The sequence below is a fragment of the Pteronotus mesoamericanus genome, unplaced genomic scaffold, assembly GCF_021234165.1.
Source record: "Pteronotus mesoamericanus isolate MK-2021 breed Mesoamerican mustached bat unplaced genomic scaffold, CSHL_Meso_final contig_73, whole genome shotgun sequence".
NCBI lineage: Eukaryota > Metazoa > Chordata > Mammalia > Chiroptera > Mormoopidae > Pteronotus > Pteronotus mesoamericanus.
Genome location: NW_026555245.1, coordinates 30512338 through 30532126, shown reverse-complemented (window position 1 = coordinate 30532126; position 19789 = coordinate 30512338). Strand labels below are relative to the sequence as shown.

General features: G+C 35.6%; 1 protein-coding gene across 1 annotated transcript in view; it reads right to left on the bottom strand.

The window, feature by feature from the left end:
* CCDC171 (coiled-coil domain containing 171) overlaps positions 1–19789 on the bottom strand; it is a 289149-nt gene that overhangs the window by 128814 nt on the left and 140546 nt on the right. The window contains exons 19-21 of the mRNA XM_054583183.1: positions 11015–11244; positions 10147–10329; positions 1216–1401 (exon numbers count right to left, since the gene is read on the bottom strand). Coding sequence (XP_054439158.1) covers positions 1216–1401; positions 10147–10329; positions 11015–11244 — 599 coding nt within the window. The remainder of the gene's footprint in view (positions 1–1215; positions 1402–10146; positions 10330–11014; positions 11245–19789) is intronic.

The following is a 19789-nucleotide window of genomic DNA, read 5'->3' as shown; positions in this document are numbered from 1 at the left end:
TAAGAAATTAGGTTAATAGTTTTTAAATAAATTTTTATAAAAACTAAATCCCAGTTTCATTATTTATAGGCCAGAAAACCCTGAGCAACTCCACTGATATCTCTCAATTTTATCAAAAAGCAATGGGAATAATAGTAGTATCTATTTCAGAGGAGTAATTTAAGAATGATAAAAAATAATTCACGGAGGGACTACAGGACAGAGGCTGGCATGCGTATGCTGCCGATCAATAACACACATATGTGGTGGTTAGGAAAGCAGACGTGAAACCTGACTCCTTCACTCTATCACTAATGGGTTGTGCAAGTTTCACAACCTCTTTGTATCTCAGTTTTCTCATCTACAAAATGAGAGTTTCTGTCAGGGTTATATAAGATAACTGTTCATAAAGTATTTAGCACAGTGCATGACAAACAAGAAGCTCTCAATACATTTTTATTATTTTATTAGTAGTATTAGTATTTAGCTATTAGAATAAATATATATTATTTGTGCAATGAATTACATACTAACTCTGAGTTGCTTACTGTACTAGGTATGACACCCAATATAGAGGCTATGTAACATTTTGGTTTTCCTGGAATTAGTTGTTCCATTCCAATGTGTCTAACCTCACTAATGAAAACTCCACAGTGTTATAATCACAAACTTGAATACTATCATACTGTATGGCCAACATTTCCAAAAAATACCACAATCCTAAACCCATTAATGAAATTTTCCATATAACAACTATTTTACTGTAACTTTTCTATTCCCTTCTAGAGACCTTTCCCACAAACAGATATCAGGGAGAATGACTCCTCCTGAACCAATCTCCTTCTTCCCCAAACAGGTACCCATGAGAATCAGACACCCAGACCCAGAACCTTTCAAAATCTAACAGGTATGTGGAGGCTCAAGGTCCAGAGGGCACAAAACAAGTAAAGAAAAACAAAAACAGGGAGGAAAAACAAGATAAATGAAACAAACAAGAATGTTATTATGTTAAAAAATCACTTTGTTTCAAGCAAGCAAAGCCTTTACATTTTGCATACATGTGACTCCTACTATGAGTTAAGTTCCCAGAACCATGTTTCACTCCATCCTTATAAACTCTTACGGAATAAAAATTTCGTATCCTGGGATCAGTTCCCTACTCAAGATATGGACATGATTCCCTCAAGGACCCACACCTAGAGGAAACAAACCATTATGCAAGGAATGTTTTCCTACCTTAACAGCTTCTCCAAGAGTTTGGTTTTTTTCAGCTTCCTCACTGGAATGCAATTCAAGTCTATAATTCAACTCCTGTAGTTGCTGTGCCTGTTCATTCAATAGCATTTGTGCCTGTTGTTCCCGAAGTAATGCATTATTCAGTTCTTCACATGCACTTTCAAACTTCTCATGGGTGATCAATTTCTGAAATAAGGGGAAAAAATTTAATTATCAGCTAACTGCATTTTGTGTCATTTATTCTTCAGAACTGTATTTGCTAACACAAAGAGTATAATACAAACATTTGTAAATGTTTGATAGATGACAAAACTACCATTTGTTTTTCTTCATTTCATAAACCAAGATAAAAAAAACCACTCTGGTTTTTACAGTATAACAGCCATACTTCCAAAGTTATCACATTTAGTTAAATAAAACCTTGAGAAACATTTCAAGTAAATCCACAATGCTCAGTTTAAATCTTTGATACATGACCATGTAATATAAAGATTATGACTGTGGGCCCTGGCCAGCCAACTCAGTTGGTTTGGGCATCATCTCGATACGCCAAGGTTGCGGGTTTGACCCCCAGTCAGGGTACATACAAGTATCAACCAATGACTGTATAAATAAGTGGAAGAACAAATTGATGTTTCTCTCCCTCCCTCTCTCTCTCACTCTCTCTTTGCTCCGCACCCCCATCTCTCTCCCTTCCTCTCTCTCTCTCTCTAAAACCAAAAAATAAAAAAATTAAAGATTATGATTGTAGGAATTAAAGACTTTAACAAGTTTTATGCTTTTAAATGATTACCTAAAAGTCTGGTCAGTGTATGCTACCCTCCAGGTCTCCCTGGTCAAACAGCCCCTCATTGGACAGTCCTTACCAAACCATACCTATGGATTCTCACCACAGCTCATACTATCATATCATCTTGTATTTTCTTCACAGTCATTATCATTATCTAAATTCATCTCACTTTTTTAATCACCTGTCCACACCTGGCTACCAACCACACTGGGCAGCAACCTCATGCAGCTTCCTCACCCAACATAGAGTGCCTGGTACTCAGAGCACTCAGTAAGTGCTCAAGAAATACATGTTGAATGAAAGAATATTAATATATAAACATCTGCACAGTAATAGACAACACAGTTTTTATAATACCATTTTGGAGAGCACTGCACTCTGCTCTGGAATAACGAATGACAACTCTAGTCAAGGGCAATCCCTTCAGGGATGTGGAATCCAGAACAGGACCACTACTACAACTCCTGTTCCAAATATTTAAACAAATGAAAATTAGTTACAACAAACAAGAGGCATCTTGATCTTGAAGTACAAGGAACAGGAAAGTTTCACAAAAGGTAACCTGAGAAATACAAGGAAAAATAAAGGAAACCATGAAGGTCACTTAATCACAGTACAGATATATCTCTTTAAGATCAGTAACTTTTCCATTGTCGAAAAGAATTTGCAGTGGATTAATATAATTAACTGCAAATAAAAAGGAAGTTGATTTGGGTTTTTAAAAAAATCTAGCAGGGGGCCCATGCCTGGTGGCTCAGTTGGCTGGAGCATCATACTGTACACCAGGAGGTTGCAGTTCAATCTCCAGTTCGGGCACACACCTGGGTTTTGGGTTTGATTCCCCGATAGCAGCACATAAGGGACGCAACTGATTAGTGTTTCCCTTTCTCTCCCTCTCTCTTACTTTCTATGCCCCGACCCATCCTTTTTCTCTAAAACAATAAACGTATCCTGATGTGAAAATAAAACATAAATAAATAAAAAATCTAGCAGGGGACCAGGAAAAAACCCCATTGATTCTAGGCATCTGAAAAATATAAATTATTACAGTTGAATGTTGACTTTACCTCTGAGTTTCCTAAATTTGGGGAAAAAATGGAAATGTTCTTAGTTATAGTTTCCTCTTGGACCAGTAACAGCCAGCATGTAATTCATGCAGAGAGAAGAACTTGCTGGAACTAAGATTGCAGATAAACTTATTACATGAGTCTTTCTATATTATAATATGTAAGTACTCAGTTCTACTTTGGCACCAGGTACCTGGCGTGCTACCTTATGGAAGCAACTGTCTTTTATTATTATTTGCCTTTTCAAAGGTGGACATAATGCATTTCTCAATACTAAGCTTCGAAACAACAGTATAGCATAAAAACATTCTTAATTATTAACGTAAGTTAACACAAAGTAATGAGAATGAACACAAGGCACAAAGGAAAGATGCCTCCTTTACTGAGCATCTTTACTATATCTAGTAAAGGTATATCTAATACACTGCTGATAATTGTGATACCGATGGGACCTGGCTGGTACAGGGAGTGTGAGCGGAGCAGAGGAGGGGCTGAGCAAGGGAACACAGGGAAGCAGGGGCGGTGTCATGTAGCCCCAGTAGTCAGGATAGCACAGTGTGTGAGGGCAGATTCTGCAGCCGAGAATGGGAAAAGCTAGTGAGGTGACTGGCTAAGGGAAAAGCCCTCCTACTCCCTCCTTCCCTGGATAAGGATGAGACGAGAGGACACTGCCACACGTGACCAAAGAAGGTCCACACGACAGCAGGGGGATGTCCTACCCTGTCAGTCTAGCCTGGGAAAAGGATGGGATTGGTGGTGGGGGCGGAGGGCGGGGCAGGTGAGGACCGTCCTGGAGCATTAAAGAATTTTGCGCTAGGAGTTTTACACTGAGGAAAAGGAGCTCTGGCTGGTGTGCCTCAGCAGATTGAGCGCAGGCATGCGAACCAAAGGGTCCCCCGTTGGATTCCCAACCACAGCCATGTGCCTGGGCCGCGGGCCAGGTCTCCAGTAGGGGGCGCTGGAGAGGCAACCACACTGATGTTTCTCTCCTTCTCTTTCTCCCTCCCTTCCCCTCTCTCTAAAAATAAATAAATAAAATCTTTTTTAAAAAAATAAACTGAAGGAAGGGAGAAACATGTTTTCCTCTGGGATCCACCTGGCAGATGTACTGGCCAGGGCTTGACCTCTTCTGGCCCTGGAAGCCAGGAGGAAAACGGCATGCCAAGAATACCTGCAGACCCCAGGAAAGAGCCTGAAGCTGGACAGCGACCGGCTTAACTGCCTCAGGCTCCAAAAGACAGATAAGGATGGAGCGGAATTTGGGGCCTGTTTTGGGTTTTGGTCCTTTTGGGAACAGTTGGGCTTTGTTTGTGTTTTGCAGAAGAGATGAGCCTGGAGATGGCGAGTCCCCCATCCTCCCAAATTACGCAACATTTTAGTAAAGACTTCTTTCCTTCCCCACCAATCGTTGCCTCTGGAATTTGCCTGTGGGTGGCAGCGGGCAGCTCAACCCCACGTTTGTCCAGTAACACATACAGTGTTTAGATTTTAGGAACACATCTTTTTACTTCCTCTTAACTGCTGCCTCACTCTCCACATTATCCCATGACAAGTAAACCCTTCACTTTTAAAACATCAACTATAAAACCTCCTCTTGGCACTCCAGGTCCATTTCAACTTCGTAATATCCCTCTATTTCCTAAAGCCATAGCACTCTTCTGGGATGTGTGAACCAATATTTTTGTACTTCCTCTGTCTTTTATGTGTTATGTTGTTTTAAACTGTCACTGCTCGCCATCAGACCATTCTGTCCTTTGCAATCTACTTGACATCTATAAATCAAGATTCCCTTCCATTTTGTAGGACTTCTTCCCTCTCCTCCAGAATTTCTCCTTTACCAGAAAACTTGGCTAATTTTAGCCTCTCTTGTGTCTATCTATCTCTTTCTCCCAGAAGCTGCCTCAATTCCCTTCACTCTTCTGCCAGTAAACAAGAAAACAAGTATAGTAATGTAGAATAAGAAAGAGAGGGTGTGTGAAAGCAATTCTAAGGAGCTAATAAACCAAAATATGATCATGGCAGTCAGCTGTTTAAGAACAACTGTCAGTAGATGAACATGGTATTCCAAAACATGGAAAGTACTAAATAACCTTTGTTTATGTAAAATTACATAACAATTTTAGACCAATCTAAACAAGCTATTATGTTTTCCTCCTATACAGTTTGCCTGAAATCAGTGAAAGATTAATGGTTGCAGGCACACTCCCCAATTTTTTAGAGAAAAATAGTATCTTTCCCCCCAATCTATTACATTTTTAATAAAAGAATCCCTTATTAACACCACTGGGTAGGAACATAAACCACTATAATGACATGGTTAAAAATATGAGTTTTGGAGCCTGACTAGCCAAGAACTCTTGGAAATAATGGGTTTGTTTTTTGACCTTTCGTCACTGCTGTATATACAGGACTTGAAAGAAATGGTGAGTGCCTATGGTGGATCCCAACCGATCCCGTGGAAAACTACTGAATACCTGATACCAAAAGTCAGATGAGAACGTCATGGCTTTTAAGTTTTAAATATTATTGGAATCGCTTAATATGAGTCAGTGTTTTTATTTTATTTTATTTTATTTTTGCTGTGTTTCCTCCCCTATCTATATTCCCAAAATTACTTTAGGACTACTCTAACAAGAACTTTAAATTGTTTTTTATTTGTAAAAATGGAGGAGCATAAGAAGACATTATTCTGTGCATTCAGTAGAGATTGAGTAGATGTGAAAGTCAAATTAAAAAAAAAGACTGCGCTTCATAGTGTTAAGTTATATGGGGAGCAACAGCAAACAGGTGCTAATTTGTTTGGATGTAGTGCAAGCAGTGTCATTCTTCTACAAGAAAAAATATAGCTGTGTGCCACTGTTGCTTTGGAGTTTTAATTTTTTTTTCTTTTTGGAAATCTTAACACCCTTAAGATACTAAAAACATTCTAGTCGTACTTTGGACTTTTCATTCACAAAAATTGTTTTACAAATGGTATTTTGTTTACAAAAAGTTCTCAAGAACAGGTCACAACAGTGTCTGAAATCTCAGTTTCTTGCGTAGGTAACTTGGAACCTCATGCACTGGCTTTGTAGGTTGCTAAGAGGTTGATATCTTGAACTTGTTTATAGACCTTTGGTATAAAAATGAATGTCCTTGAAAAAGAGAGGGGGAGGGGGGTTAAAGGGTAGTTCCACAACAAAGAAATGAGAATGTAGTGGTGTTTAAAAATGTCATCTCAAGTCAAGTCACTGGTCTGTTTGCATTTGATAAATTTTTATACTAACTAGCATTGTAAAATTATTTCATGATTAGAAAATACCTGTGGATATTTGTATAAAAGTGTGAAATAAATTTTTTTATGAAAAAAAAAAAATCCTGTCATTTCCACTTCCTATGTGACTTTGGCAAATCATTTAGCTACTCTGTGCCCCACTGGCCTCATCTGTAAAATGAAGATGATAATAATAATACGAACTATTATTGATATGAGAGAAATAAATGAACACCCTCACACAATTAAGGTGAATGCCTGACATACAAGGTTTGTCCAGAAGGTATCCAGACATGTAACATGAAAATAGAGACATTTATTGAAGAATATACAAGATACAAGAAACACTGTACATGGGACAATGACGCCTCAGTCCCCTTCAAAGTAGGCACCTTGGGAACCTCACCCAGTTCTCCCAGTCATCATCAGTTGCCCCATCGTAACTTCCTGAATCTCATCAATGGTCTAAAATCTCTTCCTTTTCAAAGGTAATTTTAGTTTGGGAAAAAGCCAGAAATCTGGGCTGTAGAGGGCTGAGTCACCTGGGTGATTTGATGTTTTGCCAAAAAAAAACTGATGCATAAGCAGGCATGTTGTCCTGATGAAACTTCTAATCGCCAGGTGCCCAGCTGCAGCCTTCTGAATCATCTGAATAATTTCCATGTAGTTATGTTCAAGCTTAATGCAAAATTTGATGCAGATTTGTTGCTCTGTTTGCGCAGTCATTTTGAATGTGAGGGCCACATAGCACATATGCTCACTCAGCGGTGTCTACCACCCCCATTGACTAGTACAGTGAAGTTGTCATTGTTCACACATGCGCATTCCAGTCCAATCTCCTTAGCTGTCAGGTTACATCAATGTGGTGCAAACTGTTCTCATTATATTAACAATGGCTGGACTTTTTCCGGACAGACCTTGTATGGTTGACATATCATTAAATGTTAGAAATCACCAGTCACTAACTTCGTGGACAAAAAAAGAGGCCACATGTTAAACCTGACAAGCTCAGGAGAGGCCTGCATAGTGAGCCTTACAAACTCAGAGACTGTGAGTAATCACATAGTATGGTCTGACATTAAACTTTCTAACTGAAAGTAGGTCATGGCAGGTAGTCATGCTCTATCTACTTCTGAAGAGCCCTTGATAAAGGTCAATCTTTACTTAACTGAGCCTGTCTATTGTCCCTTTGCATCTAACATAACTTACCTTTGAAATGTCAGAGTAATCTCCTTCCCCAGACCCCTCAGGGCACAACTGCCTGCACCAGAGCGGGAGACTACAGAAACACTCATTGTTTTCTTATGCTCCACATCCCATCTGTATGTGCTGTAAAGGTTATTTACTAACTATCCCATTCCCACCAATGTAAAAGAAGCATGTATTTCTCCATTTTACTTATTATCCAATCCCAGAGATTTCCCCATTCTGCTTTCTCCTGCCCTGTTAATCTACCATCAAGGGATTTCATGCAACCCTCCTGTAAGTCTCCTCCTTTGATTCAAATGTATGAAATAACCAAATAAAGTCAAAAAATTTTCTACAGGTTTGGCTGTTCCTTACATCAACAATTTTATACCTTACAATTATATGTCAAAATGTAAAAATTATATATCCTATTCCCTCAATTATTACTTCCATTAATTTTATTTTTATTTCTACACTTCAGCAGAAGGAATTCACACTAAACATTTCCCTGAAAATATTCTTAGTTTTTGATGCAAGCCAGTTATTCAACCAAAACTCTCACAAGACGATTCTGTCACCTTCCAGCAACTTTAAACTTTCGAAACCTCTCTAGAATCCAGAAATTGAATCCTGATTACTTCCAAACTAATCAAAGATAAGATGTCAACTTATTTTCCTAATACTTAACTATGAACTAGAAAATCATATTGTGTAGAATACCTAAAATTCTTCATACTTATTCCAGGGAGCAACAAATACAAAGAATCTCCTAATTTTCAGGAAATACACTATTAGTTAAACCTCCATGTTCTAAATCTCGAATTGCATCAATGGCTATCTCTTTCTATTCTGGCAGACCACCTTAAGACCCCATATTTAGTTAGTATATACAATTGAAAGCAAATCAAAAAGAGAGAGACACAAACTCCAAAGGAACTGGCTTTTAAATGTATACACAACAGCTTTTTATGATTTAAGTATAATGGCAACAAAAATTGGGGAAAGATGTAAATGTCTATGAATATGGGGATAGTCAAATTTTGATATATCCATATGATAGAATATTAATTTATATAAAATAAAAAGTAACATAGGAAATAGTTTACAAGTACTTTAAAAATATAGGAAAGTAATCTTTTAACTCTATATTCCTCTATGCCCACATACACAAAGAAAGCTGTGGGAACAAAACACAACCACACTTTAAAAGTAATTGGTTCTGGCTGGTAAATTGAGAGGGATTGGAAATGTCTCCTTTATACTTTTTTATATTTTTATTTATGACTATTATATAAGCAGAAAAAATGAAGCAGCTCATAAATTTTTCTTCTCTAAGCACTAAAACTAAAAAAAAGGGGGGGGGACTGTGTTATCTTTAGACATTCATCAAAAAGAAAACTACTACTTATCTCCATTGAGAGGGGTAATTCATGATTGCCTCATGTGTGGAATTTATAAAAGCTCTTTACCCTTTGAAGGTATAGCTATTTGAAATAACACTTAACATTAGCAATTTACATTATCATAGGATTAATAGCTAAACTACTATTGCTGCTGTCTCTGTTACAACAAATGTGGGAACAGCAAATTACAAATTAACCAAAAAATACATTTAAATTTAAGTTAAACTTGCAAAATTTAGGTGTCCCAAAGAAGGGGGTACACAAAGTAGCTTGTTACTAGGTCTAAGAAAAATTTTGTACTCATATTTATATTGCTATCATTAGTTGTGTACAGTTTTGAAGTTTCAGGGTAATATTTTAACTCTATATTCCTATATCCACACATTAAGAACAACCATGGTTGATGAGTAACCCAACTGCAAACAGAATACGTAGATATCTGCATCTTGTTATGCTTCATATATTTACACATTTCCATCTTGCTCTAATATTATCTGGCATATAGCCTTTCTTTTTTCTCCTATCTTCTGCTTTCTTAAATAATACATAAAACTCCTTGATAGAACATAGACAAAATGAACATGTCTCTAGAAAAGAAACTGGATTTCACACTGAATAACCTAATTTACTCAAAATATTGAATATAAAACAAAGAGAAAAAAAATTCCACCCCCACTCCAAACATCAGGCTCCTACACTGGGGGAATTTTATTTTATTTATTATGCATTTGGGGGCTTATTTGCTATAGCAGTTAAGCTATCCTAACTTAATCTTCTTCTATACTCTCAGTCAGAGTATAAATTTTAACACAATTTTGAGTTCTGCTGATACAGAATCAGTATTCCTTTAAGCACCTGGTATAATTATTTTTTTTAATTGGATATAGCTGACACATAACATTGTGTAGTTCAAGGTGTAAAATGTGTTAATTTGATAAATGTATATGTTGCAATATGATTACCACTGTAGCATTAGCTAACACCTCCATCATGTTACATAGTTATCACTGCTTTTTCATGGTGAGAATATTTAAAATGCAGTCTTCTACCAACCCTGAAGTATTTAGTACACGTTGGAGCATTTTAGAAGGGATATGTTCTGAAGAAAAATAAATCTTAATGGCACTTTATTTTTTCTAAAAAAGATAATAAAAAATTAAAGAAAAATCCATATATAAAATCAGAGAAGAGTTCATCAAAGCCATAGTTCTTTAAAACATATATACTTACAGAGTGCTTAAATTCATTTAATTGCATTTGGAGACCCTGGGTTTTATCGAGCTCCTTTTTCATTTCATTCAAATTTCGTTTTAATTCTGTGACCTCTAAGCGCAGTGAACGGCGCTCTACTTCCGTTGCATGCAGTCTTTGTGTAAATCCAAATATTTGTTTCTGTAATGATGCTGTGCTTTTCTGTTTTTAAACAAGAGCAATTTTTCATGAAGTAACTACAGATTTACTAATAAATCAACAGCAAAAACTTTGTTATGTGACCAATAATTTGGTTTATATAAAATGAACGGAAGAAATAATCTAGATGGCTAGAAAATAGCACTAACCATTGTTTATGTCCCATACAGTTCTGCTGCAGTACACTTGATAGAGTGCTGTCAATTCAGACCTCATGCCAAAACTTTAGTATTTTGATATTTGGAAACTTCTTTGGAAATACCTTTATTTATTGTATTAAATGATCACAAGAAGCCCTGGCCAGTGTGGCTCAGTTGGTTGCAGAATCATCCATAAATGAAAGGGTTGATTCCCAGTCAGGGCACATACCCAGCTTGTAGGTTCAGTCCTGGTCGGGGCACTTATGAGAAGGCAACCAATCAATGTTTCTCTCTCTCTCTCTCTCTTTCTCTCTCCCTCTCTCCCCGCCCCCACTTCCTCTCTCCCTCTCTTCTCCACCTTCCTCTGAAAGCAATGGAAAAAAAAAAGTCCTTCAGTGAGAATTTTTTCTAATCATATGAAAGATCACATGAAATCTAAAGAAAACCTAGATACATTCGTGTACAACTAATTTAAACTACAAATAAGTCTCATTCAGAATTATATCCACAAGTCCTAAAGTCCCCATTTAATACAATTTCATACATACCAAAATGGGCACATGGCCGCGTAATCCATATTTCAGGGCCAGTGTATTTACTTTATGAAGTCCACGGGCCAACCTCTGAACCAGGGAATCTTTTTCTACGTATGTAATACTCCTGCTGCTGCTGTGCAAAGGTAAACTCTCCATTGCCAATCGAATTTTATCCATGAGTTTTGCAAAAGAATTCTTGGCTGCACCTATTAATAAATGTCCACAAATTCTAGAATTTGGATCTTCAAAGAAAAAGAAAAAAAAGAAACTATATATATTAAACTATAAATTGTCTCTTGTTCACTTCACAATAGTTCTAATCACAATACAATTTTCTCAATTATGTAATTTCCATTCACCTGTAGAGATTCATTCAAATAGTCCCCTCCCACATTAATTTTCACTGTGAAAAAGAAATGCAGAACACAACTTGCCTACAAAACAATATATCTAAAGAAAATCTGCATGTATTTACAGTATGTCTTTCACACCACTGTGATACTAAAAATTTATCGTCATTCTTTTCTTTGTTTTAAAACATAATATAAATCCATTTTCTATTTCTGGCTAGTGAAGCTTTTTATCTTAATGTCATACTATTTATATTTGCAGACAAGGAAATATAATTTGCCTTATTCAAAGGCAATTAAAATGTTACAACTACAATTACTTATTTCCCCACAGGATTTTAGTAATCATCCCTCTCACTTAATGGACTTAAGGTCCCAGCATATCCAACATAGCCTGTTTACTGCTAGATTCATCAGGTCTGTAATTAATAATTGTGTTTCATGTTGATAAATAAAATTGTCAGTGCTCTTTCCACTAATTAGTATTCCAGATAACGGTTAATAGGTTTATTTATGCCTTAATAAAAGTCTTGTAATTTAGTTTTCCCTCTGCTAGGCAGGTCTTAATCTGTCATTACTTGTCTTATTATACCATCCATGTAAAATGACAATCATTGAGAGATTATTCAAATTCAGTAGTATACCACTTCAAGAGCCTCTGATTTTGGATTTAATTTAAATCCTGTGTTTACATCAAAAGCACAAAAAAGTATATTTGGCATGTTTTATACATAAAAAATGTTTTATAATTCTAAGAATATGTGATTCAACACTAAAGTGCAACATTGAGAAGATGACCCATCAATGTCTTCTGTCATAAACAACCATTTTCACTGAAGCCCTGTGTTCAAAGAACATGTATGAATGACCCATGGATAAGGACAACAGCATGGGAATTGACTACCGCGGAGGGCGGAGGGGGTTGGATGGGTGGAGGAGAGCAAAGGGGGAAAAATTGAGACAACTATAATAGAATAAACATGATTTAAAAGAAAAAAATAAAAACTAAAAAAATAAAGAATATCCCTACATTTTTTTGCAAAAGAAAAAAAATTTGAGCCTTTCTTTTTAAAAATTTTTATTTAGTTATTTCTTTTAGAGAGAGGGGAAGGAAGGGAGAAAGAGAGGGAGAAAAACATCGATATGTGAGACAAACATCAATCAGCTGCCTCTCCCATGTGCCCCAACCCAAGGCCAGGCCTGCAACCCAGGCATATGTCCTGACCAGGAACCTAACCTGCCGCCTTTCAGTCCATGGAGAGATACCCACCCACTGAGCCACACCAGTCGGGGCAAGCCTTGTGTCATTTCTTCCTCAATGCTTAAAAAAAAAAGTTTTAAAATTTATGCAGCCATCAGAATTTGAAAACCATATTGCTTAGAAGTTATTCATAAAATAGAAATTATGAATTGGAGAAAAGCAAAATATCTTCTATGTAGAATCTATTTCTAACTGTTACTGATGCACTGACTTCTAAGAATACATGGTAAATATATGTTTAATCCTATATGCCTCCCATAAACATAACCTCTGAGAATCCCATGGACAGAAGACAGATGAGGTATAATTAAAATACACAGTTTCTTTGTTAACAGATTCCTTAAATAAATCAAGAATAAAAAAGAATTTAAGAGCTTCATATGCAATCAACATATAATGCAGAACACAGAGTTAAAAGAATTACTTAACTACAGTACACATTCAACAGGTCACTGTTAAATAAATAATTAATAAATACAGTGAAACTTATTTTACCTATAACAGTCAACATAATACATCATTCCAGTGTCTAATATATGTATTTCTTGTTTCTCCAACTGGCTGCCAACTCCTTAGCTGTGTCTTTTTTAATCTTAATAAACTCTTTTTATCTTTACTGTGTCAGTCTAGCATGTGTATTTATATGTTTGTTGGATTAATTATATTTCTTTTTTATTTCCATAGAAACTACAACAATGCTGAATATAAGAACCCATTCAATACCAAGATAAATTATTATTTATTTTATGGTATGTCAAAAGTTATTCTTCCTAAGTAAACATGATAAGATTGCATTGTTTTAGGAAATTTTCAGGAATATATAAGTAATTAAATTTTCACAAAGAACCTTTAACTGTAAAACTTACCTACAATTAAATTTTAATTAATAATGTTTTTTTACAATATCACAGAAATGTGTCCTGTAGACACCAACCACTATGAAAGATGAAAGTAAGTGACAATATAATTCCGTAAGGTATTCCTCTGCATCTTTAAGAAGTGGGAAAAGGGCATACACTCCTAAGTTCCTGACTGTTGACTCTCCATGAATTACACAAAAAGCACTAAATAATTAATGCTTTGATGGGTAACAAATGTTTTCACTTCACATTAGACAGCATAGAGTACAATTACTTTAATATTACATAAATTAAAAAAACAAAAAAATCCTCTAAGTGACATAGTTGTAGAGTTATCTGTATAACAATACAGAAATAAGAGAGAGAAATAAGATCACTAAAGTTTTTCATACCTAAATTTATCTACTATTTCCCTCACAGGTATGACTGAGTTGGTTAGGTGTCATCCCACAAAGCAAAAGGTTGCTGGTTCGATTCCCAATCAGGGCACATGCCTGGGTTGTGGGTTCAGTCCCCAGTCAGGGCGCATACAAGAGGCAAGCCGATCAATGTTTCTCTCCCCCTCTTTCTCCCTCCCTTCTCCTCTCTCTAGAAATAAATAAGAAAAGGACTTATTACATTTAACAAATTTGTGTTCATGTTAAATACATTGTTAATCACTCACCCTTATTTAATAACGTGTGTTTCAAAAAAGAGGAAAACCCTATGTTTTGCCATTACTTTCTCAATATGAGAGGCAATATCGTACATCTAAGCTTAAAACTTCAAAATAAATTCATAAAGAATTGTTTCAAACAGATCTAAACATGTGGACTACAGAGCTCAGGGTTGGGGAGAGAGGAGGCTGAAAGTTATTTTCACCACTTTTAACTGCAGCAGGTATTGTCATTTTGATCTTTATTTATACCTAAAAAATATACACAGCATGAATAATATATGCTCATGATAGTGAGCAATAAAAGTCCATTAAAACATCAGAGAATCCCACTGCTACTAAAAAAACAATTATCATGTGCAAAAAGAGAAGTCCACTATACGTTTTCTTATTAAAATGAAGTCCTCACACTCAGATTGAGTAACACGCCTTCGATTAAAAAATGAGTAATTATTTAACTAATATATATGTAAACATGTAATTGTTTAACTATTTAATGTTAGTCATGACTATAATAATCATTATTAATAATATGATAATGAATAGTGATACTAATAATGTTAGAAATGTTAATGATGTTAATGTTAACTGCATTTAAATCCGACTCGGTTTACATACTCGGGAACGCTGTGTCATCCCTGGCCTCTCCATCTCCCTTGCCACCCCCCCACATCCTGTCCTTAATATTTCTTGAACTATTCAGTAGTCCCTCGGCCATAGCCTTATCCCATCTATGGTCTTACAAGACCATAGAGAGACTCTACTCTTCTCCAATCTTTCTCCTCTTTAATCCATCCTCCACTGTAAGTAAAGCAACTTGTAAAACACAAAAAGGATCTTGTCATAATCCCTGCTTTTAAGCCACAAAGACTCTCTTCAGATCTAGGAATAAATTTCAGGCACTTTAAAACATGCTCATAAAACCCTACATGATCTGATCCCTGTTTACTTTTCCAGGAACACCTTTCACTATTATCCCTTCTGTAAGCAACTCCTTTCAAGTGATGCCAACTCTTTAAAACTTAAAACACTCCTCTAAGCAAAAATAATGCTTCAGTCTCCAAATAGCTAAAAATTGGGAAATATGAAAGTGGACTTCAGTTTTCAAACATGGAAGCCAACCATTACAAAGTGTTTGCTTCAAAGCAGTGTTCTATCTAAAATGTTTTTTAAATCCTATAAAAACAGCCCAAAATACTATTCAAAAAAGTAATGAGAAAATTTGTCTTACCGTATTTTAAAACATCAAGATATACTCACAAAAAGAGCAGTTTGATACTGGTACTAGGAGAGATTAAGGAGACTACAAAATAGACTGAAGAGACAGGAAACAAATCCAAGTACTTATAATAATTTAGTATCTGCTGACTGGTATATCTTAATTCAGTGGGGGAAAAGATGGATAACTGAATTGAAAAGTACGACAACTAGCTGGTCATCTGGACACAAATGAATCTTAACCATTTTCTCATTATTTACACCAAAAATAATTCCAGATAAATCCAACTTTAATATAAAAATGGAAAATACTGGACTAATATATAAGCAATACAACCTTGAGCTAAGACTAGCCTCACCAAAAGGAAATGATTAGCAATTTTATCCATATAAAAAATTAAAATGAAAACTGTAAAAAGATATTTACATTATATATGTCAAAGTCTTCATATAGGTGATACAAAAGTTCCTGTAACTCCATAAGAGACACCCTCATATATAAACAAAATGAGGTAATTTGTTAAGAATACAAATGGGTATAGAACAAATGAAGATATGCAACCTCACAATGAAAAATGTAAGTAATAATATAGTTTCTTTTGCCTTTCAAATTGATAAAGATGACAAAGACTGCCAAAACTTTGTATACTAAGGGCATTATGAAGAAATCAGAGCTCTCAACACTGTTCATGGGAGTGTAATGTAAAGCAACTTTTGTATGTAGCAGACTAGTAATACTTCCCAACTGTAAAATATGCAAACTCATTTCTCAGTAGTTTAGCCAAGGAAATAACTGTACAAGTGGAAAATGATTTTAAGCACAAATGTTGATTATGGCACAGTGTACAATAGTATTTCTTAAAATAGTGAAAAAATAAGAAAAACACTAATATCCATCAGTCAGGAATTCAAGAAGTAAATTATAGTGTGTGTATACACACACATACACACACAATGAATTTGGATTAGGTAACCAAATGCATCAAATGATGTACACTGACTTTACTGACATGGAAAAGACATTTATTTTCCACTGAATATAAGAAAATTACAATGAGACATGGTTGCATGATTCCCTTACATAAAACTGTCTGCATATACATGTTTCTACAAATGTGTAGGAGATTTGTACAAATCATCAAAGTGGATAACTCTGGGATGATTTTTATTTCTTCGGTGCAGGCTTCTGTACTGTGTGAAATTTTTACACCAAACATGAGCACTTTTACAAAAATAAAACTATTTTATAAAGCACTATACTCTGTCTTCCTCATTCATTCATTAAACAGTTAGCTCTAGCCTTGGCTGGTGTCGCTCAGTGGATTGAGTGCTGGCCTGTGAACCAAAGGGTCGTGGGTTCCATTCCCAGTCAAGGGCACATGCCTGGGTTGCAGGCCAGATCCTCAGTAGGGGGTGCACGAGAGGCAACCACACATTGGTGTTTCTCTCCCTCTCTTTCTCTCTCCCTTCCTCTCTGTCTAAAAATAAATAAACAAATAAAACCTTAAAAAAAAAACAGCTAGCTCTAGAGTGGCTCATATATGTAGATATATAGGCCTTGTGTTAGGCAATGGATATAGGGGACCTAAAACACTGATTAAGCATCAGTGTCTTGTTTCTGTCAGTGTAATTTATAAATAATACTATAGATATAAATTCCTCGTAAGAGAACTTAACCAAAAACTTATCTTGCCTCAGACAAAAGGTATTTGGGGGAATGATTATCTAAAGCAGGGGTTCTTGGTCATTTCTGTGCTGTGGATTCCTTTGGCAGTCTGCTAAAACTTACAGATTCACTTCTCAGAATACTACTTTTAAACACATAAATCAAAATATGGAAGATTACAGGGAAAGAAAATTTTATTGAAATGTAGTTACCAAAAATTTTATTAAGGTAGTAAATGTAAGACAATACATTTACAATATATACTAATTAAAGTTAATCAAAAAAAAAGACATAGCACAGCAAAAATTGTTACTTAGCCAAACTAAGTACATTGAACTATGAAGTGCTCTTCAAGAAGGCGTCATACATTTTATGATGGACTTCAAATTGTTTTTTTATTTCGTTTTATTTAAAAGCTATGAAAACCCTGATTCACAAATATAATATTGCTGCAAATGTAATGAAAGCTTCTATGGTTCACTTTATAAGGCTGAGGTAGGCTTCTCTAAAATACAGAATTCCCCAAGGCTTTTAAATTCAAAACCTACTGTGGTAAGTTTTTTGTCCTAAGTCAGTGAGTTCATCTTTGGCTTAGGTCAACACATTCAATACACTTTGTATCAGAAAGAAAAAGGTTGTCCTGAGAACACCAAAACGCCAATACAAAAGAACCTATGCACCCCAATGTTCATAGCAGCACAATTGACAATAGCCAAGTCTTGGAAGCAACCTAAATGCCCATCAGTAGATGACTGGATCAAAAAATTATGGTACATATACACAATGGAATACTACGCAGCAGAAAGAAAAAAGAAGTACTAAACTTTGCGACAGCATGGATGGAACTGGAGAGCATCATGCTAAGCGAAATAAGCCAGGGGGCGAAAGACAAATACCATATGATCTCACCTATAAGCGGAACCTAACCAACAATGCAAAGAAGCAAGGAAAATATGACCAGCAACACTGAAAGGAAAAGAAATCAACAGAGACAAGAGGGAAGGGGGAGGGGGGCAGGGAAAGGGAAGGGAAGGGGAAAGTCAAGGAACATATAGCAAGGACTCATGGACAAAACCAAAGGGGAAGAGCTGAGGGAGGGAAGGTGGGAGGGGGCAAGAGAAAGAGGTGGGGGGAAGGCAGAGACAAATGTATTTAAAAAGTAAATAAATTAATTAAAAATAAAAAAAAAAAAGAAAAGAAAAAGGTTGTGAATCCATGGTTCAAATTTGATGTTATGGCATGACATTGGAATTTTACATAGTCATGAACACTTCCAATAATAAATTCTCCATGCAAAAATTGTTCTTAAAAAGTATGACAGGCAAATAAATTTTAATTTAAAAACCAAAATATGGTTCACTGTAAAATTTTTTAACTTTCCTATATGCTTGAAAATTCTCATAATAAAATGTGAAAAATATGAAAAATTGCCAAAGTAATAATAAAAAAGAAAATCACAAAATTTAAAAAAATCAATACTTTAATGTGGCTCCTCAAATAGACACTAGTACCTTAAGTACCAGTAATGATACCTGGTCAGCTTGCATTGTTCCAATTTCCATTATGAGTGAAGTATGTAAATAACAAAATCCTCTAGGTTACTTCTTCTCAAACTTTACTGTGCATATAAATCATCTGAGGGTCTTGTTAAAATGCAGATTCTGATTGATTCACTCAGGAAGGGAGACTGAGATTATGCATTCTTAACACTTTCCCAGCCGTTGCTGAGGCTGCTGGTCCACAGACCACACTGGAAGTAGCAAAGCTCTTTTTATTGTATTATTTGTTAGGATTCACTAAAGTCTTGAAGCTTATAAATTCATACAAATAACTGCCTATTGATAAAAATATCTTTACCAGATATCTTTATCTTTATCTGAACTTCCTAGGAGTGAAACCTCAATGTTATGCTGAATACAGCCTAGATTTCTGAGTTTTGCCTGAAAGGGTTGCTACGACCTCTAGAAAGTTAGCTCAAAGTATATACAACAAAAAAACCTTCTGAGTAGTAATAGCAGGAGTATGTATATTTGGGTCATCTATCTTCTAGATAATTAAGACTCAATTATAATATGAATGTGTAAATATGTCACGAAATACATTAACATTCTACTCATATCCATATGCTTCTGTATTCGTTCAGAGATACTTTAAAGCAAATCAGCACATTTGTTTCTATCTTGAGAAATTCAGTCTGGAGCACTCGTTTGAAAATATTCAGATATTTAAAGGGTTCTTTAGTCCATTCCCATAATGACTGATATCCCAGCCCTTCAGTGGAAGTAACATTCTCCCCTGTTTGACGTAAATGATCTCTTGCAGGCACACCATTTGGATACCTGGAAAAGGTAATTTATCTCAAGTAGGCAAACACTTTAATGAAAGCAAGAAGGTTGCCACCTGTCCAGTATTTACAGAGGCAACATGGATACTGGGGTCCTTGCCCACTGTCTATAAATACATGGTTAAAGTTTAAGAAGGTAGCAGAGGCAACCACCTTTAGCACTTTCTAAGCAGTGAACTTAAGCTAAACTATTGAACTTCTGGTTTCATGAAAAGGTTTAAAGTAAAGTACCAGTATTACCCAGTATTGCTTTAAAGTGTGAGACATCAATACACACCAAAAAAAGAGATAAAACAACAAACATTTATTGGACAACTATATATTCAATGGACTTGGTTAAGCAGGTTACATTTATTCCTAATAACCCTATGAGGTGAAAGAACTTTTCTTAGCCAGATTTTACATATGAAGATATTGAAGCTGAAAGGGGATT